This window comes from Pecten maximus, chromosome 11, assembly GCF_902652985.1.
Source record: "Pecten maximus chromosome 11, xPecMax1.1, whole genome shotgun sequence".
Lineage (NCBI taxonomy): Eukaryota > Metazoa > Mollusca > Bivalvia > Pectinida > Pectinidae > Pecten > Pecten maximus.
The window spans coordinates 20,780,577-20,808,529 of NC_047025.1; the positions used below are offsets into that span (position 1 = coordinate 20,780,577).

At 38.5% G+C, this 27,953-nt stretch overlaps 1 protein-coding gene across 6 annotated transcripts; it reads right to left on the minus strand.

Moving 5' to 3' along the window:
- Positions 1 to 2,747: 2,747 nt before the first annotated feature.
- Positions 2,748 to 22,760, minus strand: LOC117337639 (orexin receptor type 2-like). 6 transcript variants are annotated; one of them, XM_033898721.1, is made up of 2 exons: positions 22,412 to 22,760; positions 2,748 to 5,786 (listed from the first exon to the last, which is right to left on the minus strand). In XM_033898721.1, the coding sequence occupies exon 2, from the start codon at positions 5,706 to 5,708 to the stop codon at positions 4,494 to 4,496; it is 1,215 nt and encodes a 404-aa protein (XP_033754612.1). In that variant the 5' UTR covers positions 5,709 to 5,786; positions 22,412 to 22,760; the 3' UTR covers positions 2,748 to 4,493. The 6 variants fall into 6 exon arrangements, with proteins under 6 accessions (XP_033754612.1, XP_033754611.1, XP_033754610.1 ...); XM_033898720.1 differs by lacking the exon at positions 22,412 to 22,760 and adding an exon at positions 21,539 to 21,706; XM_033898719.1 differs by lacking the exon at positions 22,412 to 22,760 and adding an exon at positions 19,897 to 20,460.
- Between the last annotated feature and the right edge of the window lie 5,193 nt (positions 22,761 to 27,953).

The window sequence follows — 27,953 nt, forward strand, 5'->3', positions numbered from 1 at the left end:
TTAAGACTAGATTTGCATATCTTAGAATATGTATAGAATTGTTCTTTGTTAAAATTTCAATGACATCGGACTTAATGTCCCGAAGCGTTTCAATCGAGCACTAATGATGCCAATGAGTAGTTCCTTGCACGATCACCATAGCAGCTGCAATAACATTTGAAACGTTTCCTATTTGGGTGCCGACACATTTAAGCTCCGTGCGACTTTTTCACACTTAAATCCATTAAAGTGGGTATTGTGTCATCACCGCTCGCATGCTTCCCGTCTTTAGGAAGTTTTTATATTCGACATTTCGCCAGTTACTGCCCCTTTGCGTGCATAAAATGGCTGTGCAGCCTGTCAGGATGGGTGTGGCTCAAACCATTACAATGTCTGTCAAAATGTCGTCTGCTTCTTTACCTCCCATGTGTTCCTGGAAATCTCCAATAACGTTTCAGGAGCAAAGTTCTGAATTTGATTTTTTCTCAATGACCATAAATACGGGCCGGTCATATACACCACTAAAAATCGGCACCTACGGAATTCCGGAATTTAATTATAACCCGGATGTCTCGTTAAAGACACGTTGAACACGTGATGACGGGGTTTGCTCGTGTGAGAATTCCCATCATGGAGAGGACATACCATATGGTACTGCGATGCGCATGTCACTGATGTATGCGGCCCCTATTGGCAGACCCCTGGGTCCAATATTTTAACGACGCGAGGTTTGGTTTCGGAGCATAAATCAAAAGTTAAACGATGACGCACCCTGAAGTCATCCCTGGTCATCGATCAGTAAAATTGCCCTAAGTCATTAGAAGTTTTAAATAAATAATGCAATCGATAACGACCTTTGGACTCCGTGTTCGATGTATACAGAGGGCATTCAAAAACCAACATCCATTTCACTTGGAGAAATCAAGATAATTTGATTTCATTACAGTGAGCACATTCCATTAAAATCTCTATGTGACTAAAATTGTTTGCCGTATCCTTGGTAACAATTTGCTCTTTCACCCTATCAGACGTGCGCTATTTGTTATCCTCGGAGTGGATGTTCGCTTGCTGTCATAGCCACCGAGTTGTATCGAGAACTGCGCTGCGTTAATTGAGTGTTCGATACACTAATTGTATAACTCACACGACACTCTATGGATCATATGTAGAGGTCTCCCGTAGTGCGTTGTTTGCCTTCAGTTTACCCAAATGGAATCTATATTATCAATGTACGGTGTTGTTGGAGCTCCGTCCACATGTACCCCAAGGCTGTATGGATAGCATAGACGGGAGGCATTAATCAGTAAATTATAGGACGTTAAAGCAGACTTGTTGACTCATTACACTTTTTGCGATCCTTAATTGAATAATTGCTAATGTACGTCTCCAGTCACGCGCAACATTGATTGGGTAGATATAACAGACTGGGTACAATTTTGATTGATTAAAGTGACACATTGACTGTGTTTTAATAGACTATACTCTAATGTTACTGGGAAATCCCCGAGTCACACCTGTCTTGAGCGTGATAAAATATATTTGGAATTTATTTGAAGAACTTGCCAATTCATCAAACAGTCATTAAAACTGAGTGGAGTGGACTTGTATCCATTATAATGTAATACTTTACTTATATCAATGAACCGTTATGTATGTTTTATATGTCTCTTCTGTAATTAAAACTGTACAAAACACTCTTGATTTTATTAGAATTGAATCGATCTTAAGCATATCGAGACTGTCTAGAAAAATTCTGAATGTTATGGTGCATATGCTCACAATTGATGTTGCAAAGTCGACCATTTATAAAACGTTCAGAAGAAGTAAAAACGTGGAGCCTCTTACAGAATTATGACATTTCTTTTGTGACATCTACTGGAGACAGGAAGATTAATAAAAATAGATATACTGCACCTAAGTCAACAAAATGTTCCTTCCCTTCCGTTTGTCTGGTGACCCTAACTGGACCGAAAGGGTCGCTAGTTCGAGACCCAGCAAGGCAATTATGTTGTATGAAAATGTCATGTGTGCTTTAAGTCTAGACTACAAATGCGTTAAGTGGCGTAGCTTAACGTACTCAGAAATAGCCACGGTAAACACAATTAAACTACGTAAAAGTAAATTACAGAAGGCTAAACTAGGACCAATAATGATATATGTGTGTGTTTAAGTCTGTTGATTGGTATCGGTAGAAGTAGGTTAAAGTATGTTACTGAAATACAGTCAAGTACTCCAAATACTTCAAACATTTTGTTCATGTCGTAGTTATCTTTGAAGGTGGTCAAAAGATCATTTGTCATTCTCCAAAGGATTTTACAAATTATGCTGAAGTTCAGCATGTTATTTCTAAGTATGCTGCGATATTTAACGCGTGTGTGACCTAGGTTTAGTCGTTTGCGCTGAAATGGCAGCTCCGACTGCATGTTCCCCTGGGAGATGAAAAAGACATTGACTGATGCTAAAATCCCGATAACCACATTTATCTTGCTGTGATATAACGGTATATAAGATCTTGTTACAATTACTAGAGCCTTATTTAATTTTACTGTACATATTTGGTAATTATCTTTATAGTCAGCAGAAGTGAGCAAAAGTCATCTAGTTCAATCCTTAAACATACAGAATGCTATATTCCCAGGATTCATTCCACCCTGTAGGGTTATTTCTGTCAATTTCCCGGTCTTGAGCTCTTCTTGTCCACCAACTAAACACAAATAAAATTTACGGAATTATGATTTCGATATTAGAAATCAAGATAAACACGTAAAAATGGTTTACGAAATATTTTAATGAAATGTGTATGAATACGAAAAAAAGTACCAAATGACATACATGAAGTTTAAAACAATACACTTTAAACCGAGACGTCGGGGTTGCAAACTGATCTGTTACTTTTAATGGCTAACCTGAAAGTGTTCACTTTACAGAGCCATATCACAAAAAACCGGATCACTCATGGTTCCATAACGTAAAAAGTTAATTCGTATAACCAAGCTACATTTATATGACATGAGGTTATTACTGTCTTTGGCGAACTCTTTCCTCTGATAAATCATTACGCAACGCTTTTAGCCAATCAAAAGCATCGTTACAAACAGCGACGTCATTTTTTTAATGTTATGGGAAGATAACAAATCTTTAATACAATAAATTGCTAATTTTAAGTATTATTTTAATAGATACATAAACACAATTTAATTCAGTGTATCGAAATAACACGTTCGTCAATTTTCAGTTTGGTTTTGAAATATCTTTGAAAGCAATCAAACCAGTCAGGCAATGCACACTCCCGATATTTACTGCAAGACAAAATACATACAATGTACATAAATATATAAAATCTACGCTGTATATCCATAACAAACACATTGTGATAAATTCTATTAGCAAATTACGACGAACAGAGAGTAACAGATTATTATTTAACTGAATAGGTAAATTCTTTAAAAAGAAACAGACAATACAAAAAATACAACAATGTTCAAAAATTAAGTTACTCATAAATATGAATAATTATGGAAATTAAGCAAAGATATTCTGGTCCCAGGTAACTCTTCCAAGCAAGTTACGTTCATATTTTGTGACGAATTCTCCAGTACACAAGACTTGATAGAAGCAACCTCTTCCAGGAGGTTCCTTTCTAGATTCCTTGTTGTAGACCGTGATGCACTATGAGGAAGCTTGTACCAGAAGTTTTAACAGGAATATAAATATATATCATCCTTTACATCAGTGTAAAACATCTTCAATTCATTTATAATTTAGTAAAATATGTTTGTTTGAATTCGTGAGATGTATTTACGCCGTTGGTATAACTCTTATAACAGCTCTCGAATAATTATTTAGCTTTTTAACATTGTAACCATACTGAATAACCTCTCCTACATGGGATTTGTCAGTGATATACACGCAGCACTATGGTTTTTTTATAGTGAAACATAATAATGAAATTCACGGAAGATAAGTAAATAACAAATTGTATTATTGTCACTCAAAGACAAATTTGATATTTATTACTGAGGATAATTTGGTACACGACCACGTTATTTATAAAACAGGACAACGGTACAAATGAGTAAGTTTAAAGCGATGGCTGTGATGATATGAACGATGAATAATACATATGTGCTAATCCGATGACGACGATGATAGCATAATGGTGATGACATTGATAATAAAATGATCGATGGCAATATCAGTACTTATTTGAGTTTGAGTGTCCAGCACCTTTTAAACAATTAAGTTCAATTAATGCCATGCTTAATGCACATGCGCATTGGTGTCACTGCCACGTGATGTACCAGCACCAGGTTCCAGCACCAAATAGCCCCATTCAGTGATCAGCGTCCAGGAAAAACACTCGTTAATGGAATTCTATGGAATCAGTGCAGATTAATTCCTGGATTTCGAACACATTCATATGCATATATATGTATGGATTTTCTTTTTGAGTCAAACTATTGTAAGATCATAAATATCAAAATACAAACGTAATAAATAAAAGTGTTAAATCTTCATACATCTCTGTTACGACAACAACAACATGCGAGGCACTTCTTAAAAAGCGCCTTCGTGTCCTTTCGGAAGTTTACATTGAGAAAACTATAGATGACTGGATTTATTGCGTTATTGATGAAGTACGACTTGGAACCGAATTTATAGGCCACTTCTCCGGCTGGGTCCAGACCAGACTCAAAGTCTCTCTTTATACTGCGGACGACCATGAAGATCAGGAATGGAAGAAAACTGACAACGTAAGCAACCGTGACGGCAAATAGAACGACAGTGGTTCTTGTCACGCGGATTTGGTGCTTTTGTCCACGCTTTTTGAAAACATTCCGTGACGCCGTGGAATTCCTGCGCGTGTCGTCCCAATTAGCTTCCTGATCTGACGACATTTCGGTGCTGATAGGGTCAGAAGAAACACGGTCCGAGGCCGTGCTGTCGTTGAATGTCCTATCTTTACTTGGAGGCATTTCTGGTGCCTTTTCACCGATCTTGATTTTCTTTCTTGTCCATATGACAGCGCCTATTTTAGAATAAATGACGGTAAAGAAGATGACACAAGCGATGAAGAGAAGAAACAACACTCCATAGTATAGTGTTGGGTACAAGGTATGTCGCATTGAGTCATCAGTAGAGCAATCAACGCCCACAATACCCTCGATGCCTACGTCGACCGTCTTCTCGCCGAAGATGATACATGCGGGCCATGACGTCAAAACTCCTATAATTATAGCTATAACGCAGATAACCTTAGCGGTTTTTACCGAGATCTGTTTTCCCAGTCTACATATCCTGTAGTATCTGTCGAACGCCACAGCGATGAGGGTGATTGACGACCCAATAGTCGATACCGATTCGCTAAAGCGCAAAAGTTTACACGCCGCTGGGGCATAAAACATATACGGGTATCTGAGATCTGCCACTTCTGTTGGCATGCCAACTAAACATGTCAAAAGGTCAAGGACAGCGAGGTTAAGAATGAAGAAATGCGAAGATGATTTTGTTTTCTTGTTCCAGTAGACGAAAAACACAACAATATTTCCGATAGTTCCAACTAGAAGAAGCACCATCATGTATATAATCACTGGTAAATATTGCACAGCCTTCTCGTCGTTCAACCTCCGGAGAATCACTTCCACTTCCTCTGCACTTAGCGACGTGGATATGTTAGTAGAAGGAATCATAGTGGTATTGTTCGTGTAAGATGTCGGAGTAAAGGCCATAGTCAATAAATCCCAAATGTTCAGCTCTGCTGGTAAATCACCCAGGTATCAGTAGATCACTTCTCCGATATTCAGCATCTATCAAAAGAAAAAATAATAATAAGATTTATTCATGCTCGGTATAAAAGTTTTATCCATCAATGAAAAGTGACAAACGGGACCGATCACTAAAGAATGTATCAAGTATCGTGACTGACCTTCTTACCCCAAGTGATATATCGGAAACTCTTATAGTAAAAGGTCGCCGATTGTTGTTAATATCGAGTCTGATCAAAATTCGAGCTCCGATTTCTGATTTTGTCGATAGGTCTTACAAAATATCTAGTAGTCCGCTAACAAGCTCAAGGTTAGCTAACGTTCGTGCTTAACACATCGTCCTGAAGTAGAGCTTCTTGCCTTTAACATTTTATATAGAGAGAGATAGATTGTTTGAACCGAAAGTGACCATATTGATATAACAATGCCCATGGTAGAGTGGCGGTCAAATAACTATACTATGACCAATCATACAAATGTCGTGGTCTGTGGAGTTTCACGAAACCCTCCTAACAATGTGCTCCCGTGGAACACGAGTACGTTTTATAATCCTAAACAGCATCATACAGTCGTCCACCATCCCACCGATACAAAATCGATTTTTTTAGCAAACATCAACTATCACACTATTTAGACAGATGGTCAAGTGTCCGAAGCCTTTCAGAGAGTGGACATTCTGAGAGGGACTTTGGTCCAGGAGTCACGTTAAAATCCCTCCCTGACACTCACCGGACCACAGTAGTCCAACACACGACAGATATAGAAACGCGGTGTAGCTATTACCATGACCTTTAAGTTATGTATTATATACCGAACTGCCTGTCTGTCCCGTGTCAGACCAAACATAGGCAACATTTTGACATTCGTATTTTTAATGACACGTCAAATTAACACTGACAGACTGTTTATACGTACATTTCCACGTGAATAACAGACAGTGTTCCGGTCACATTGTTACTGTGAGATAAGTATTAAATAGTTTGAGTACTTACAACAATAGTAATGATGGGGTTTCGTTGTAATGGTAAAGTTGAATATCCTTGTAAGAGTTATGAATATTGTAAAACCATATATAAGTATGATATTATTGTAAGTATATATTGGTATAAACTATTGTAAATATATATTAGCACTGAGTGTTGTCTAATCGTTCTAAATTTGAATTAGTAATGATTATTGTAAATGTGAATTAGTATTAATTATTGTAAATGTGAATTAGTATTAATTATTGTAAATGTATGTTAGTACATAATATTTTAAATTTGAATCAGTATTGATTATTATTAGTACTTAGTGTATTGCATTTTGATAAGTGTTAATTGCTATAAATGTACATCAGTACAAATCTACTTATTATATTGAATTTGAATTAGTATTAATTGTAATGTATTACTATCAAACTGATCCGGATATGTTGTTTTTAATATTAGTTGTGACTATTTTCCGGACTAGGTGTTCCGGGATGGTTTTATGTATTAGCAATACATAATTATTGCAAATGTACATTGGTACATAATATTAGTTTACGTCCGACACGGTGCCACTAACTACATGAGGTTAAACGAAGTTGGACACAACATAACAACCTCTAAAGAACCAGAAACATGTATTAGGGTTGTATAAGTGTTACGTTTTTCAGACAGAGCGGGAATATCAAGGCTACCTCAAGTCTGGTGATGTATGGGGTATGACGCCGTATAGATGTATCCTCGACGAGAAATGGACACATAAATAAACGAGACGCTTCATTTTAATACCAAGTACTCCATAATCACCATATGATGTATGGGAAACCTTTGTCCGACACGGAGATAAAGGGCTTTGTCCTCGTGGTCAAGGATAAGTGACCGCTATGGACATGGTCAAGGGATAAAGAAGGATATCTCAGCAGGTGTTATAATGGACAGCATCAGTGGTCAAGACTTATTTGTTATATTGGTCAGTAATGTCCGTAGCGCCACCCTCCGATCGTTACGGACACATAGTTATTCAACCTATAAACTACGCTCGGAGTGTTAAGTTTGGACTCGCGTCCTATACATCATCACAGCTAGGGGTCGGGATCATCCTCGTGGTGGACAATTAAATATATCCCCGTATACATGGACAATGTATCACACAATCACACTACAATATTGTATACTAGTACTAGTTTACGTGGCCTAAAGACAACAAGACTCCCAGCTGAAGTAGTCCATGATCTAGTTTATCAGCGAAAATCCAACGATATCAACACAACAACCACGGGTACTTGGCGTAAGTACCCCATCCAGGGTCCATACCCGTCCGTATATACCTACACTTGGAATGTATCGAGACAGATCGAAGGTTTGATGTTCACGCCGTTTCCGGTAAAGGTTCAGTGTGAACATACCTTATTGCAATAAAGCGAACGAATTGGTGAAAACGTAGACGTAATGTCTCTTCTATGATAAATGGACAGATCAGCGTCAGGCATGTTATTAGATTTGTACATATTCAATATATATTACATTTTATTACATCTAACGATAATTATAATTTTATATCAATAAATACATGTATCTAATTATACCTACAGAAATCTAAGTGCGATGCAAACCAGTTGTAATGTTAACATGTACTCAAATTAGCACGGAACTCGATATCCCCGTATAATCCTCGTGTTATTTAAAACACACGAAAAAAAACTTAAAACCAGAAACAAACCTGCTTACTTAAACATTTTCCTGTCACGCATCCGTACAGTATAATGTCCCAGGGTTCCTGACTGAGATGTTACCCTAACACAGACGTACAGTACAAGGTCCCAGGGTTCCTGACTGAGATGTTACCCTAACACAGACGTACAGTACAAGGTCCCATGCAGAGTTCCTGACTGAGATGTTACCCTAACACAGACGTACAGTACAAGGTCCCAGGGTTCCTGACTGAGATGTTACCCTAACACAGACGTACAGTACAAGGTCCCAGGGTTCCTGACTGAGATGTTACCCTAACACAGACGTACAGTATAATGTCCCAGGGTTCCTGACTGAGATGTTACCCTAACACAGACGTACAGTACAAGGTCCCAGGGTTCCTGACTGAGATGTTACCCTAACACAGACGTACAGTACAAGGTCCCAGGGTTCCTGACCGAGATGTTACCCTAACACAGACGTACAGTACAAGGTCCCAGGGTTCCTGACTGAGATGTTACCCTAACACAGACGTACAGTACAAGGTCCGAGGGTTCCTGACTGAGATGTTACCCTAACACAGACGTACAGTACAATGTCCCAGGGTTCCTGACTGAGATGTTGTCCCTAACACAGACGTACAGTACAAGGTCCGAGGGTTCCTGACTGAGATGTTACCCTAACACAGACGTACAGTACAATGGCCCAGGGTTCCTGACCGAGATGTTACCCTAACACAGACGTACAGTACAATGTCCTAGGGTTCCTGGCCGAGATGTTACCCTAACACAGACGTACAGTACAATGTCCCAGGGTTCCTGACCGAGATGTTACCCTAACACAGACGTACAGTACAAGGTCCCAGGGTTTCCTGACTGAGATGTTACCCTAACACAGACGTACAGTACAAGGTCCCAGGGTTTCCTGACTGAGATGTTACCCTAACACAGACGTACAGTACAAGGTCCCAGGGTTCCTGACTGAGATGTTACCCTAACACAGACGTACAGTATAATGTCCCAGGGTTCCTGACTGAGATGTTACCCTAACACAGACGTACAGTACAAGGCCCCAGGGTTCCTGACCGAGATGTTACCCTAACACAGACGTACAGTACAAGGTCCCAGGGTTCCTGACTGAGATGTTACCCTAACACAGTACAAGGTACCGGGGTTCCTGACTGAGATATGTTACCCTAACACAGACTACAGTACAAGGTCCCAGGGTTCCTGACTGAGATGCTACCCTAACACAGACGTACAGTACAAGGTCCCAGGGTTCCTGACCGAGATGTTACCCTAACACAGACGTACAGTACAAGGTCCCAGGGTTTCCTGACTGAGATGCTACCCTAACACAGACGTACAGTACAAGGTCCCAGGGTTCCTGACTGAGATGTTACCCTAACACAGACGTACAGTATAATGTCCCAGGGTTCCTGACCGAGCTGTTACCCTAACACAGACGTACAGTACAAGGTCCCAGGGTTCCTGACTGAGATGTTACCCTAACACAGACGTACAGTACAAGGTACCAGGGTTCGTGACTGAGATGTTACCCTAACACAGACGTACAGTACAAGGTCCCAGGGTTCCTGACTGAGATGTTACCCTAACACAGACGTACAGTACAAGGTCCCAGGGTTTCCTGACTGAGATGTTACCCTAACACAGACGTACAGTACAAGGTCCCAGGGTTCCTGACTGAGATGTTACCCTAACACAGACGTACAGTACAAGGTCCCAGGGTTTCCTGACTGAGATGTTACCCTAACACAGACGTACAGTACAATGTCCCAGGGTTCCTGACCGAGATGTTACCCTAACACAGACGTACAGTACAAGGTCCCAGGGTTCCTGACTGAGATGTTACCCTAACACAGACGTACAGTACAAGGTCCCAGGGTTTCCTGACTGAGATGTTACCCTAACACAGACGTACAGTACAATGTCCCAGGGTTCCTGACCGAGATGTTACCCTAACACAGACGTACAGTACAAGGTCCCAGGGTTTCCTGACTGAGATGTTACCCTAACACAGACGTACAGTACAAGGTCCCAGGGTTTCCTGACTGAGATGTTACCCTAACACAGACGTACAGTACAAGGTCCCAGGGTTCCTGACTGAGATGTTACCCTAACACAGACGTACAGTATAATGTCCCAGGGTTCCTGTCTGAGATGTTATCCTAACACAGACGTACAGTACAAGGTCCCAGGGTTCCTGACTGAGATGTTACCCTAACACAGACGTACAGTACAAGGTCCCATGGTTCCTGTCCGAGCTGTATCTAACATGTTCTATAAGACGCGAGTAAGTGGTCGTTTCACTTTACTAGTACTTCAATGTAAGACAGAATCACGTGTTGGTTTTAGATCTTACACGAGTTCAATGGACGACACCCTTATAAGAATGATTCTTGTGTTTGGTAAGTGAGAATACTTTAGCAGAAGTGAGTTATTGATTTTACAGATTTGAAATGGAATTAACGACCAGCCAACGTTTTGATATGCATTAGCTTGCAATTGAAGTGAAAAGATTTTATCCATTAGGAATTGATCGCCATCTAAATTTGTCGACGCATTCTTTATTTTATTTTTACACGTCGACTACATTACAGAAAATGTTGCTACTGGATTGATCATGGTCTGATGAACACGTGTTAATGATGTTTAAACCACAGACGTTAGTGTGTCTGATTACCTGGAACTATCACATCATTTCATAGGAGGATGCGGTTTCTTTATATTGATGTATTGGTTTAAAGTCACATCACGATATATGATGTAGACAATTATATAATCAGAAAAATACAGATATTGCATGATGTATAAGTACACCAACCAGATATGATATATAGACCAACCAGATATCAACAAGATATGATGTATAAATACACCAAACAGATATGTTGTATATATTGACCAATCAAATGTGTTGCACTGAATGAAAATCATTTGTTTATTTGTGACGTTTCATAGCGGTTAGTTTTAAATACCCGAGAAACAGCTTCAAAACGTTATCAATTAGATGTTTGAACCACTAATGGTAAACAAATTGTATATAAACCTATTATCGCCTCTGAATCATAAGATACGCGAATGGTACATTTTTATTGATGACACATCGTTATTTTTCATCTTCGTTCATCTGATAATAGATTATGTTCATATTAAATTGAAGTACTTTTAGATGATAAATGGTTGATAAATATAAAGTTTCGTAAGTCCATATATAGATGTTTTATAACGTTTACTGATCACAGATGTATTTATCTCGCAGTACAATTATCCTCCAATGTGTATCAGGTCTGTGTGTTGATAGCTTTTCTTTATTTAAATGGAATGTATGGAAATAATTATCACCCCATCAGCCTCACTATAAAAACCTGATACCACAAGTTACCAAATAAAAACCTCTCCAATCAACTTTAACAGAATTCTGAAATGCCTTAGTACAGTATATGCTACGAGCCCTTTATACAGGATAGAAATACAAAGCATACCTGATGGAATCCCGGGGGTCAGATTGTGACGATATAGATACCACACCCACCACCATATCATATCAAGTCAGGGACATTTGATACCCCCGATATTCCCATAATGGTACAGCCTATAATGGGAACAAGCCATGACGATATAGATAGAAGGGGTGTCTGTTCCTACTATATCTGTGGTGTTTACTGCCTTGTAGATCTGCACTTGTTGGTATCTGATGGGAGAATCTATATATTCGACAGAGGCATTAAATTTAACCTCAACTCTGTTTTACTTGGTAAATTAGACAGGCCACCAACCCTAAGTTTGTTGTTAAGAATTGCTAATATCAATTTTGATACTAGGTTATCTCCCCCTAGTTTGAAACTTTGGTCTCCAGAATCACAGGGACTTGAGAATTTGTTACAGTCTACATGTATTTGGACCCCCCCCCCCCCCCCCCCCCCCCCCCAAAAAAAACGTCTCAAAATGTGCTATACACACAAGGGAAGGTCCAAATACATGTAGACTGTTACTAATTCTCAAGTCCCTGTGTCCAGAATCAGACATATACAGACAAGAATCATAAAGCTCAATTTAATTAAAAATTTGATATTCTAGAGCCAGAGGTCCAGTCTATTGGTAAGTATACAATATCACTACTTCAAAACGAAACAAAACACAAATAAACCGTTATACCGAAACGGTATAAGTAACTAATTTAAGCATCAACGAAGGAATAAACCGCCTCGGTGATGACAATTTTCTGGTTATAGCCTACCTCAGTAATGATATTCTGGGTATATATTACCTCGGTAACTCTGCAACAGTCAATAATCATCATTTACAGAAAATGTTATAATCACATATACTAATATCATCATACGACATTTCTCCCATTTACTTAATGTATGTGACGTCTTCTAACACACCAACTGTGTCAGAGTGATTGGATAAAACCTTAAAACCTTTTACAAAAAGATGATGATGATGATGACGATTTTTTTAATCCTACCTCGAAAATGATGATATATCATCTCGGAAACGAAAAAGATGATGATGACGATATTCTGGGTGTATCCTACCTCCGTAACGAAACAGACGACGATGTCAGTATTGTCGATTTCCTCGCCTTGGTAACGAAATATACATGTTCTGTCGGACAGTCCAGTGATACCCCGGGCCCAGCGTGACTCCAGCATGTCCTACTATCGTACATCATACACATCGTACAGCTACAGTGTACGATACGATACTCACGGGGCACAGTCACTGGCCAACCTCTGTCGCAAATAATACTTTTAGTGTCGACGGGGATCGCGGTTTATCTCGGTAAAATATTTCAAGTGTATGGATTTCCTTTTTAAACAAAGCCATTCCTCTTCACTAAAGTGTACTCTATACTATACAGATATCATCATTAGTTACAGGGCAACGCCTTACACGAAGTCTTCTACAGTAGTTAAGCATGGCGTTCATGGGATTATGAACAAACACAATGAACATCTCAATCCCATGAACCAAGTCTTCATGCAGAGAACCGTGCTATGTTTTAATACAAAATGTATATAAATTGATATGCAAACTGTTACTTTCCTTTGGGTAGAGATGTAGGTCCACGGTGGTCAGAACGGTACTACAGGTACTCGCCTGGTCGGTCAATACAGCCAATACATTGTAAACGTACATGTTTTAGCGGGCATCTTAATTTAGCGTTTTTCGCGCTAGAAGCATTGTGCTAAATTATAATTGTGCTAATTGCACTTTCTATATACTGTTTCTATATAAAATAATGTTGGTGCGCAAATTTATCAATTCGCAAACCTGTTAAAATTCGGAAATGCGCTTAAATTCGAGTTCGCGAAATGAATTACGTTTACAGTATATCGCAAAAAGGCCACGCATACTTATCTTTACGGGACATAAAAAGCGATTAAATATTAGTATACAATATACATGTATGTCTATAGTAGTAAAATTCCTTGATATGTTCCTCTCTACTTTGATTCACATGCTTGGTAACACAGGCAGACAATACAAATTGTTGGAAACTTTGATTTCGCTTAAAATTATCTATTTTGGTTATAAATATTGTTATGTAGTTCATAACATTAATAGTTACCATAAATTAAACCTCCTGGATGTATAGTTAGAACGAGTAAGTAGCACAAAACCCATTACCGGGGTAGATTATCTGAATCAGAGACGAAGTGGGGATCAATCAGTCCTCGTCGTCAATTCCAGTTGCTTTATGTCGCGTGCGCTCTGAAATGAGTGAGTGAAATTACCTTTCGCGGCATCGTAAAAGTGTATTGTCTACCAGGAAGTGGTTAAAAGTGTCCAGACCACTTACGACGCTTGAATGACATTAATTTTAACATTGTCAATTAGGAAAAAGAATTACAAAAATGGTTGTACAATTCGACTAGAAGACAATGAACCAGCAAGCGGAAACGCTGTGTTTTAATTCAGCGAGTTCAAGCATGAATTTTCGTGACACAACTTGAATGTGTTTGTATATGCATTCTCGACAGTTCAATGTTTATGAGAAATAAAACAATTGAATTTTATGGGGAGACCTGCCCCATGCCATCCAGAGCAATTAAGGTTGTCTCTCCCAAGGACACAACCATGACAGCACAGACCGTTGGTTTCTCAGGTTTACCCCACCTGCAACGTCGGTCTGTACATTTAACCCTTTGGAATTGTCCGAATTATTATGCACAGGGAAACTTTAAAAGTTGTAATTAAAATCACGTGGATGGTGTTTACCATCTACAATCCATGTGTTCTGAAATTCAGTCGCCTGTCAATGTGTGCAAAGACGGAAAGCTTCAAATGGGAAGCAATTCTTATCAAAGCGTATAAATCACCGTTAATTAGGACAACGCAGAACACATACGCGCTTTCATTTTTGAAGTTTTACTATTTGTAACTGTGCATGTGATGTCTATGTTATGGATGTTTTTAACGGTTTATCAGCCGGTGTAATTACATCAGACTCGGTGAGATACGGATCTGTAGGGTCACGTGTGATAACATCTGACAGAAATAGTAGGCACGCTCCAGTTCAACAAGCTGTAGTAGATTTACATCAAATACTAGCTTCTGATCATGACAACCCTAGTGAGTCGACTGGTGGAGATGTTTAATTACGAGGACATTACATCTCTCAAAATCACGAAACATTTTGATTATCACGAAAACTACAGCCAATGTATTAAGGCAAACAATGTGATTGACGATATAATTTCAAAATAATGGGACACAACTATTAAGTATACTAGGTAAATCGACAACGAGTGATTGGTAAAAACTGCAGAACTGTTGTCTCATACAGACCAACTTTACTGCAACGTTCTAGACACACTGCATAGCCTATGACGTCACGACGTCAACAAGTGCTCGCCTGGAGGGATGAGAGCGAACGATATATCACGAGCTAGTATTCACTTTATACATCCTCTACGGGTCCTAGTAGATATGTTTACTCTGTCTAGTAATCAGACGAGGATTAATTGACAGGTACATATTGAAAATGAAGTGGATGTGAGTACTCGTATAATTGGAATAACCAATTACGTGAAAAGATGAGAAACATCGATATGGTATTAATTGGAAATAGCTAGTGTGTAGTGACAGTACAAATGTACCGTGACATGTAAACACGGGACACTTTGAAAGAGAACAAAGTGGTCATGGTATGTTCTTTCCTCAGCCCTCTCCTCTCTCTCACTACGATATGTTCTTTCCTCAGCCCTCTCCTCTCTCTCACTACGATATGTTCTTTCCTCAGCCCTCTCCTCTCTCTCACTACGATATGTTCTTTCCTCAGCCCTCTCCTCTCTCTCACTACGATATGTTCTTTCCTCAGCCCTCTCCTCTCTCTCACTACGATATGTTCTTTCCTCAGCCCTCTCCTCTCTCTCACTACGATATGTTCTTTCTTCAGCCCTCTCCTCTCTCTCACTACGATATGTTCTTTCCTCAGCCCTCTCCTCTCTCTCACTACGATATGTTCTTTCTTCAGCCCTCTCCTTTCCCTCATCCTTGTATGCTCTTTCCTTTGCTTTCTCACCCCTCACCCTTGCATGCTCTTTCCTTCGCCCTCTCGTCCGCTCATTCTTGTATGCTCTTTCTTTTGCCCTCTCATACTCTCATCCTTGCTCTTTCCTCTGCCCTCTCATCCACTCACCCTAGTATGAATCACTCAGTTAACATGGAATAGAGAAATGGAGACCCGTTTGAGACGGCGATGTCGGAATAATAAACTTGCTGTAAAATTGTGTCGCCCAATCACTTCCTCTCTTCAAAATAGCATTAACAACGAGATATTAAATCCGCAGTCTGCCATTTTAGTTGCCCCTTCGGCATCATGTTTTTCTTTGGCAAATCAAAGACATAAAAAATCCCCCGTCGAAATTTCCAAACAGAAAAAGCAGGAAGGGCGCACAGCGCTGACACAGATGGGACAAAGGTGGTGTGAGGTTTAGCGTGAAATATAGACGTGATTTTTCACCCCATAAAGTTGACGTTTTAGGGCCTAAAGATCATAAAATAATCATTTTATGCAATGTTTGGTTTGTCATAAAACTGCTAGCTTGTTACAGCTCCGTGCTGTGACGTCTTTACAGCGGTAACATTACATTGCAGATGACAAGTCAACAAAAATCTTCTTTGTGTGTTTTATGTAGAAGCCAATATGGTCTTCATTCTGATTCTCCAAAGTAAATCAATTATTATGGCAATTCTTCAGATGTATATATTAATTTTACGTTTTCACTGCACTAGTACATGGCTATATTACATATTTTAGGAAGCATGATAATATATTATACCAGACAATTATATATTCTTCGTTACGTATCTGACATTATAACCCTTCAACCACACCATAAAATGGCTAAGCTACATATTTTACACAGTACAGCTGCATAACCATTTTGACTATTACAGTATATCCTTTACATCAGTCTAGAATACGGCTAAGTTACATAACCTTTGGCTACCTAATAAGAATTAGCCTTAAGTTCAAATAATTTTATTACATTGAGCTTTACAGCTCATCTGCATACAAAAGCATATTATACATGTGCTACACGGATATACGTGCCGGGGGAGCAGTTGTACCTTCCTGGCAACACAGGTATGTCTGACGACCTTAATGTCTGATTCAATTACAATATCTTACATGATACCAGTACAAATGTAACCTTGTAAGGTAGTGACACATCTTTAGAGACATCAGCGATTTACACCGCCCGAGGCCGTACCGATCGTGTACGTTCGACAAAATATCAACATTTGTACATGTCTAACGTCTGGTGATTTCAAAAATAGAACTAATATAAGTTAACATGCATACAGCCCGCCCTGCTGTCACTCGATAGAAATAACATTCAAATACTTAATATCCAATTCATGTTCCAAGTTGCACCCAGCTCAATACATCGCTACTGAACATCAGCCTTGATAAGAAGGATACGTGCAAGCATACGACACGCCAAATTAACGTTTTCAATTAGAGCGGTCCCAGTGTAGTAACACCTTGTTGTCGGTCGGATGTGAACACAAACTATACAACTGAAAGTCTAAAATCAATGCAGATTATATAACACATGTTACTGAAAGCTGTCGTTGCTTTAGTAAAAAGGATGATGTCACGTCTACTGGAGATCGCGCAGCTTCTGTCCGAGAACAGGTTCATTTCCCTTCCCGTCATCAGCGAGTATAATGGACCGCAGAAATGAAAGTTACGCCCTACAACGTCTTTATGAAATTTTATTAGCTTCTCCATGCCTCATTACCCAAACTAAAATTCTATGATTTAGAAAATATTACAGCTGAACGTCCGGATATGAACATGTACTCGTTAGAAGAGGACCTAGTTCCTATCATCACACAGGATCTTGGCGCGAATTCCAAACCTACTTTTCATATTATAATAAGTGTATAATACATACATGTAATATTACGTGGAAAATGGGATGAGAAATCTTGTCAAGTCCCTCTACTGCATTCAATAAAGTCAGTTTTTAGGGGTTTAACGTCCTCGCCTCAGCCAGAGTAATATAAGGACAAGTGCCAAAGAGACACCTAGATAAAAAGAAAAATTATGCCAAAATGCCGATATGAAAATTGAAATAAGAAGCCGCAGAAATATACGCTATACGAACTAAGGAAGGTCCAAATACACATCAACTGTAACAAATCCTCAGGTCCCTGTGGGGTCCACAACACAGCAATTAGAAACACGCAACTTAAGGAGGTGTAAATACAAACTATACAAATCATTAAAATCATTAAAATCCTCAGAGATCAATAAAACTTACCTAACTAAAAACCGATATGTACAGGTATATAGTGACGTCCTTCATCGATACAGGTAAGTATATAGTGACGTCATTCATCGATACAGGTATATATAACGACGTCCTTCATAGTCAGCCTCCTCTCTATTAAATACACTTCACTGGTGTTGAACAACTTACAAATGCTGAGAAGTTTTTCACACTATTGTTTCCTTTATTGGGGCAAAGGCCGTTTCACAGGGACCAGAAAGTGTAGAAACGGAAAGGAGCACACTCAAGGCCGTCGCTTTGAAGCAGCTATAGAACTCGATAAGGTTGACGAGAGTTTTCCGCTAATTACAGCTGTGTTCTATTTCATGGAGGCCGACAGGTTTTCACATAGTGTAAGCGAATTGATTGGGTAATTGGATGAAATGCGATCGGCTAATGGCTTATGATGGCTTCTGGAACTGAGTTTGATGGGGATATTTAACAAAGTGCTGAAACAAATGATTAACTAATACTGTTCGTAATTTTGAAAGCTTCTCCGGTTTTGTTACGTAGAAATGTGTAACGACGATGACGGGCGGTGTCTGCGTAAGACAGCAGTATGAATATAAATGGGGTCCGTGTCACTAAAATGTTTGAATGTGTTATTGGCTGCATCAGATGTAGCTGATCTGATTCACTGACAACCCGACTGAGAGACAATATCGCAACAGTACTACTACTGCAGCGACAATATGGCGCAGAGAAATGCATTGCGTATCGTCAAATCTCGACTACAGACGTTTTTGTATAACGTAGATTTAGATAGGAAGTAACTTATACCATACTGGACGTAGAGATGACGACGGATATCGAATGTTTGGAGCCTTATATAATTACTACCGCACCAAAGATCCAATATGAAATAAAGCTCTATGTATAATAATATCACAATCATGAACACGTTGTCTGTTATTAAAACTAACAGATGATCAAAGCAAAGTAATAGTAATTGGGTTCATCCTTAAAATCTCCATATAAATGGCTGCTTCTTTCCTTAAGGAAGATATAATTTAGTTAATTGTGGTAAATGTTCAGATGAATTCTCCAGTTAAATGAGTCATTATGGAAGACATTATATTTGAGCTGCTTATCAATAATTGTACTGCTTGTATTGCAGACTCATCGGGAAAGCGTGTCATATGGCCCGCACGTGACGTTTTTGACCAAAGGCTATTTGGTGCCTAGTCCGTTTCTTTGCACACTTCCGGCTTGGGGTCAACTTCGAGGTTAACCAGCCCTACAAACGCCCAGCTACAGTACCTAAAGGGTCGATACTCCCCTCATAGGGGTCGCGATCCCATCAAAACACCTTTGTTGTTCGAAACCCCGATTGGAGAGAGATATGCATCATTAATGAGAGCAGATGTCGCTAGAACCTGCTCGCGTTGTGTTGGCCATGTCATCTTCCCATCTATTCTCTCGGTAACTTTTTATAGCAAAAACTACTTGTTTAGTATTTCCAAATTAAATCAGTGTGGATCATTAATCTCTTAAAGATCGTAATAGTCGGAGCGTTTTCATCGAGATGAGATCATGTTAAATAAAGGTTCGTCATCATTCAGAATACTATGCACAAACTGTTTGTCAATTTTGGTAGCAATCAAGATGTTTTGCCTAATGAAACATTTCGGACATGAATTCGTTTACCAAGAGCATTTCAGAATATACTTACCAATAATCTGTTCTTGATGCCATAGGTGATGAACACTGTATTCAACATCTCTAGAAAGTTATTCCTTATCAATCCAGGTAAGAACGAATCAAATAGCATTCATAGTCTCCAAAGCAAAACGTTTAAATGTCAAACTTGTCTGATTTGATTCTGGTATGATACGTATGTAACATCGTCAATAATCCCCATACTCCAGTATAGGTACGTATAGGTACATCCACCTGTAACCACAGGTGTAACAGTTGTCCAGACTTGTATGCTTCCTGATGCAGTAAGAATCATCTGTTTATCGTTAGGTAAGATATGTATCTGGTTGTTAAGTTACCACAGGTAGCATACCTGTACTGAGATAAGCATTAGAGCCGCAGGTAAACGAGAAAGTGCGAAAGTAAGCGAGCACCAAATCCGGTGTCAATTACCGAACGCCTGAGGACCCGCTGCCGTTTTGACCTATGTATACATGTATATACCTACTACAAACATTCTCAGGTACGCCGAGATTGAGATCGATCTTCAAAGAATAGGCAAACCCGTTTTCACGTCAAATAAACAAATTACATACAATATTGAAGACGACATCCTTAAAAGTTTAAAGCTCTACTTTCCCAATGAGAATTCATACAGAGAACCATATGAAAACCACTCAGGCGTAACGAATCATTTTTGTTAGCGTGTGTCTGTATGATTCATGTTCACGGATCAGTGAACACAACCGTAACATACACGATGTTTGTTGGTTGCTTTAACACTTCATGTCAATATCTACACATCCGCAGCTTAGTTTTCCCCATAAACCCCGGAAATAAGCATCACTACCATATCCAACTAGGTACTGTACATTTTAGTCTAGGAGGTGTAGTCCCAAAGATGTACCTGTTCAAAACCTATTTATGGTAACGCTGGTAAAATAACCAATTCTTATTAACCCTATTGATATTACTGGGACAACAGATCAAACAGTCTATATGTACTCCAGCTGGTTATAAGTAGAAAAGAATACGTGTATTCGATAGAGGGAAGTCTGTGGCCCATACAAACCAAAATTAACAAATTCGGCGTATAGTAAATGTCTGTTAGTAAACTGATTCTACATAACTAAATACTCCTATCTCGAAAACCCGGAGACAAATAGATCCGGTTATGTTACGGACAGCATGACCCCGGCGTCGTAGTACTATACGTAATACACCAAACAACAGTAAAGGAGATGAAATCACACGTTCATAAAATACTCATGTTTAAAGTGTTGAGTATCAATCGTTACATAAACCCAAATCGGCCAATACTTTAAGGTTAACAACCCATCCACGGGGCTGAAGAAAATGCCGTTTCACCCTCAAAGAATGTTTAGACCATGAACAATCAAAGAGATCTCGGATAGCTACCGAGTATAAAGTATCCCTGGAAAAACGATAACAACGTTTTGACATTTTCGTTCAATCTTCACCCTCGAAGATATAACATGGCTTATCCTGGTCATCATAAACATTTATTCATATGACATACCCAGGCCAGTTACTGCTAACGTTCCTGAAATTATCGCCGGAATGTATAGCCGATTCAAAACTTTCTCAAACATATGATGTATATGTTACCGCGTTAACGAAGACGTAATTCGTTATCAAGGATACGATAAACTCACCTTACCAAACCAGTCACGGTTCCTGGCAGTCGACAGCCACCGCCTATTGGTGTTTTTGAAATTCCTCAAAACATTATAGAGACACGCCTTCGAATCAAACATCCCATGAGGTGTGAAACGGAACCCATGGTAGCTAAAATCTTCACCGCGGTATCATGTCGGGTAAATATGTCTCTTTGAAATGAAATGTTTATAACGTTTAAATGCCTTAACAGATATATGTTATCGGGCTACGTCATACACTTCTAATTACTTATAGGATAGGTTTGTAGACTTATATCAATATCAATGTCGGCTTTAAACCTAATGGAAAGTCAATATTAGTAGGTGTTGAAAGGAGAAGAAAATATATAAAACTGTACTCGAGTTCCTTTGTATTCCGTATTGTGTATACTTTGTTATTTTCCTTAACAATCGAAACACGTGACTCGTTTCTGATGGCCCCTATCGCATTAGCGTGTTGGCGATATATTAAACTACCAGAGATTAGAACACTGTCCTGGTACAACAAAAAGTATTACCATTCATGAAACCAATGCTATGTAGACAAAACAGTAGCTTTTGAACCTGAACGCGAGATATTTAGATACGGTAGAGTATTTGTTTGTTATTTCTATGTTCTCACGCGTTTATATAACATAACATTATTTTTAAACTGAAAATAAAGCAGTGCACCATATTAACGTGGATCTCGAGGATCATTATAGAGTAGGAAATTGTTTTCGCAGATAAAATAATGGTGACAGATAAAATAATGGTGACAGATAAAATAAATAAGTTGATATACATGTACATACCTAGCATTTTCACATAAATTAACATGAAAAAATACAATTTTCAGTTGATTACAATATCTATACAGGTATGTCTTACCTTGATTAGCACTGACGTGTAAATGGCGTGTATATTTCCACTAACACTCTATGTGGTAGTCATGCACGAGCGGCTCTCACCGATCACTGTGTTGCTGCTACGCTTGCTGCTGCTGCTGATAGCCAATTCTTGAGTCACGTGACATATCTCTTTCCGTCGCCGTGAATCACCCGTGCCTGTCCTTGGATGCGCGAACGACGACATCGTCAGAAATGTGATGTCACCAACCTCCAGATCTTGTTCCCGAGAGAGTTTGAACACAATGCTACATCGTACACTGCACGGATAAAAGTGCATGGGAATTCGATCATCCGTCACGCATGCACGTGCTTGTGTAATTGATAATAATGGGCAGCCACAGCGATGCATTGTGTTTATAAATCATTTGTCAGTGGACAATAGGGTAGGAGGGTGATCAGTAGCGTGCGGACGGTACATACACCTCTTCTAATTCGTATAATCATTTTATAAATTAATATGATGTTAATTCAGATAAAACATCATTAATTCTTTGCATCAGTTTGGGTAAGCCTGATCTGAAAGACATTGCCATCTCGTTGACCTCTAATCCATCATCTTCCGATCAGCTGTCTATCGTAACAGACTAAGACAATCTTGTATCGTTATTATATAACCAAATGTACTTTCCAGCTTTATCATCACCATATCGACTTAGCCTAGAAAAGTTTACTGTTATGAGATTTCTTGGTGAAAACAAGAATTAAGTCCCTCAGAACCACTGCCACACGCAATACGCGTAAGTTACTGACTCAACTGTTTCTAGGATGACTTCCGTTGTTTGAAAACCGTATAATCAGTTTGCCTTGTAATGTCCATAAATCAACTTATTGCTTATCAGGGTCATAAGTCGTCAACAATATCCGGAAGTGAAAGAGAGTAACCGATACCAGTCTGCGATGACGTCATCGATATCGATACCAGCTGTTGAAACATCCATGGTCTATTTCTATCGACCTCTAAGTGATAAAAGTTACTATGTAGCAGCAGGATTAACGATCAATCTTTTCACTGACTCATATCGGAACAAACTTAAACAGGTTGATCGCGTCCAGAGTATCGAACGGCAGGATCATAGTCATTTGTGAGTTTGATAGAAATTAACCGGGTACACAGTATAGTCCTACATTGAGTAACCGGAGTGTGTTTTAAAATGTTAACTGCTAGTTCAATTTTGTATGAAATACCTTTGTTAGAAAAATACACATTGGCACCAAGAGTACGCAATAAAGCTATTGAATAATGTCAAAACAGGTTTTACTGAATCAGTCTTAATTTCTTCAAACATGAGCTTGGTCGAATAAAAGCTACAAACAGTGTATTTCTCAACGTTTCAAGAGTCTCCATACGAATCTCGATGTTTTTGTTCATTAAGATTCCCCTTGTTCTATAGATTTTGAATAAGTGTTTTGTTATTATATCGGTATTCTTTGTTGATTTTGAAGAAGATTTACGGTTTCGTTGTTATGTCGATATTCTCTGCTAATTTTGAGTAAGAATTACAGTTTCGTTATTATGTCGGTATTCTCTGTTGTTTTTGAGTTAGAATAACTGTTTCGTTATTATGTCGGTATTCTCTGTTGATTTTGAGTTAGAATTACGGTTTCGTTATTATTTCGGTATTCCCTGTTGATTTTGAGTTAGAATAACGGTTTCGTTATTATGTCGGTATTCTCTGTTGATTTTGAGTTAGAATTACGGTTTCGTTATTATGTCGGTATTCTTTGTTGATTTTGATTTAGAATTACGGTTTCGTTATTATGTCGGTATTCTCTGTTGATTTTGATTTAGAATTACGGTTTCGTTATTATTTCGGTATTCTCTGTTGATTTTTAGTGAGAATTACGGTTTCGTTATTATGTCGGTATTCTTTGTTGATTTTGATTTAGAATAACGGTTTCGTTATTATGTCGGTATTCTCTGTTGATTTTGAGTTAGAATTACGGTTTCGTTATTATGTCGGTATTCTCTGTTGATTTTTAGTGAGAATTGCGGTTTCGTTATTATGTCGGTATTCTCTGTTGTTTTTGAGTTAGAATTACGGTTTCGTTATTATGTCGGTATTCTCTGTTGATTTTTAGTGAGAATTACGGTTTCGTTATTATGTCGATATTCTTTGTTGATTTTGAGTTGGAATTACGGTTTCGTTATTATGTTGGTATTCTCTGTTGATTTTGAGTTAGAATTACGGTTTCGTTATTATGTCGGTATTCTCTGTTGTTTTTGAGTTAGAATAACTGTTTCGTTATTATGTCGGTATTCTCTGTTGATTTTGAGTTAGAATTACGGTTTCGTTATTATTTCGGTATTCCCTGTTGATTTTGAGTTAGAATAACGGTTTCGTTATTATGTCGGTATTCTCTGTTGATTTTGAGTTAGAATTACGGTTTCGTTATTATGTCGGTATTCTTTGTTGATTTTGATTTAGAATTACGGTTTCGTTATTATGTCGGTATTCTCTGTTGATTTTTAGTGAGAATTACGGTTTTGTTATTATGTCGGTTTTCTTTGTTGATTTTGAGTTAGAATTACGGTTTCGTTATTATGTCGGTATTCTTTGTTGATTTTGATTTAGAATAACCGTTTCGTTATTATGTCGGTATTCTCTGTTGATTTTGATTTAGAATTACGGTTTCGTTATTATTTCGGTATTCTCTGTTGATTTTTAGTGAGAATTACAGTTTCGTTATTATGTCGGTATTCTCTGTTGATTTTTAGTTAGAATAACTGTTTCGTTATTATGTCGGTATTCTCTGTTGATTTTGAGTTAGAATTACGGTTTCGTTATTATGTCGGTATTCTCTGTTGATTTTGAGTTAGAATTACGGTTTCGTTATTATGTCGGTATTCTCTGTTGATTTTGAGTTAGAATTACGGTTTCGTTATTATGTCGGTATTCTCTGTTGATTTTGAGTTAGAATTACGGTTTCGTTATTATGTCGGTATTCTCTGTTGATTTTTAGTGAGAATTACGGTTTCTTTATTATGTCGGTATTCTCTGTTGATTTTTAGTGAGAATTACGGTTTCGTTATTATGTCGGTATTCTTTGTTGATTTTGAGTTGGAATAACGGTTTCGTTATTATGTTGGTATTCTCTGTTGATTTTGAGTTAGAATTACGGTTTTGTTATTATGTCGGTATTCTCTGTTGATTTTGAGTTAGAATTACGGTTTTGTTATTATGTCGGTATTCTCTGTTGATTTTTAGTTAGAATAACTGTTTCGTTATTATGTCGGTATTCTCTGTTGATTTTGAGTTAGAATTACAGTTTCGTTATTATGTCGGTATTCTCTGTTGATTTTGAGTTAGAATTACGGTTTCGTTATTATGTCGGTATTCTCTGTTGATTTTGAGTTAGAATTACGGTTTCGTTATTATGTCGGTATTCTCTGTTGATTTTTAGTGAGAATTACGGTTTCGTTATTATGTCGGTATTCCCTGTTGTCGTACAGTGATTGGGTACAGATGTACTACTAAAAACTGACAATGACAGAATATATAGGAAAATTACACACGCTATATAAAGTTTGATACATATAAAGCACATGTCAATTCCCAGACTTCTCGATAAAAATCAGGTTTAAACAGAATGGGAATGGAATAGGCTTTTGTATGCTTAATTTTCTTCGTTGATTCCTTTGTGCTTATATTATTATGATACAATCTAAATGCACGTAATACACGTGCTCCATAGCCCACCAAATCATGCACGAGACATGGACGTACAGTGTAGATAAGAGTGGAGCGTGGCACCTGTTCGGGTCCCGAGGCTGTGGTGCCTATCTTTTGTACTGTAAAATCTTACCATCTCCTCGCTTTATCTCTGGAAAAACGGCTGCTTATTTCGAAATTTAAAATATTTAAAAAAAAAAAGTCATAGTAAAAATACACAATAGTATTTTTAACCGTATTACATTAGCGAATCGAGTATAAATCTCCCGTGTACACAGGCAATATTCCTTCACGTGAAATTCACATGAATTTTTCACGTGAATTTCAAGTGAAAAGGGCAAAAAAGTGAAATTCACATGAAAAAATTCATGTGAAAATTTCACGTGAAATTCACGTGAAGGAATATTGCCTGTGTATATAGACTATTTACTGTGTATCAACTTACAAAGGTTACGGCGAGAACGACAAGTTTTCGATTCTCATCTATCACGTGTGCTGTTTTTTCAATCTAATCTAAATAATTTTAATAATTTAATTGATTTATATTAATTTAAGACATCCATTAATAATTTCCGGACTCGTAAAAGTTAAAACTTTACAATGAAGTGTGAGTTGATTAGTAGTATGTTTGTTTATGTACGGCTTTTCAAGTGGACACCGGAGGCTCGGCGGCTGTGGACACCGGAGACTTTAATTAAAATTCTAGCAATTGAATAAGATAGAACAAAAATACATTTGTAGTTTTTTGGACTATTTCTGTTGTTTTTAAAATGCATGAATATAAGTGTAGAAATGAAAGTTGATTTTGGTGCTTTCGTTTAAGCCATAAGGTGGACCTCTTCCTGGCCATTTCCTTCTGAAAACAACAACGATGGAATATGATAAATCGCTCACAATAATGGGGCAGTGTAAACTGGTCACGCTACAAACTAAGGCCTTTGTATTATTTAAGAATATTAACATTTAAAACACCAGTCTCCCGTTGCCTCAATGATTTTGGTTCTTTTGTTGACTGATGACTGGCAAAGTAAATGATCTGTGTACGGGAGGCGCTTCTCTTCATCAGTCCACGAAAGCACCAAAATCAACCTTCAATTCCTACAGTTACACATATACACATTAAAAACAACTCACAGTTCACACGTCCTTCTACTATCTGGGTAATGGACCGACATGTCCTTATCGCCATCTGTGTCTGTATCCAGGAACAACCATTGTCATTTGCTGGAGTTGTATATGACCGCAGTTTCTTCAGCAGCTCCAGTCCAAACCACAAACTCTATAGGAGGTACCTGAGGCATTGTCATTCAGTTATTTCGACCGTGTCTTTTAATTAATAGTATTATAAGGTTATATAAAAAAAGTTCAGATTTCCAGGGTATTATTGAATGTCTCACGGGGCGCAGACAACAGGATATTTAAGTTACAAAAGTAGACCATTGGTATATATCATGGTAGATGCGAAGTAACCTTGTCATATATTTCGGTTATGTTAATTGTTTATGCATGTTGAATTGTTGATTACTGGCCTACAAATGTAGTTTTGCTCCATTTCATTTCGTTGGAAGTAGTTAACTTGGGGTCCCTGTGCCTACAGCCTTAGACCCCACGGTGACCACAGTCGTCGAGCCCCTGGTGACCACAGTCGTCGATAACCCGGTGGCCACAGTCGTCGATAACCCGGTGGCCACACTCGTCGAGCCCCCGGTGTCCACAGTCGTCGAGCCCCTGGTGACCACAGTCGTCGATAACCCGGTGGCCACACTCGTCGAGCCCCCGGTGTCCACAGTCGTCGAGCCCCCGGTGACCACAGTCGTCGAGCCCCCGGTGCCCTGAGTCGTCGAGCCCCCG

Coding starts and splice junctions, on each gene's coding strand:
- LOC117337639 (XM_033898721.1), bottom strand. CDS start 5,708: ATGGCCTTTACTCCGACATCTTACACGAACAATACCACTATGATTCCT.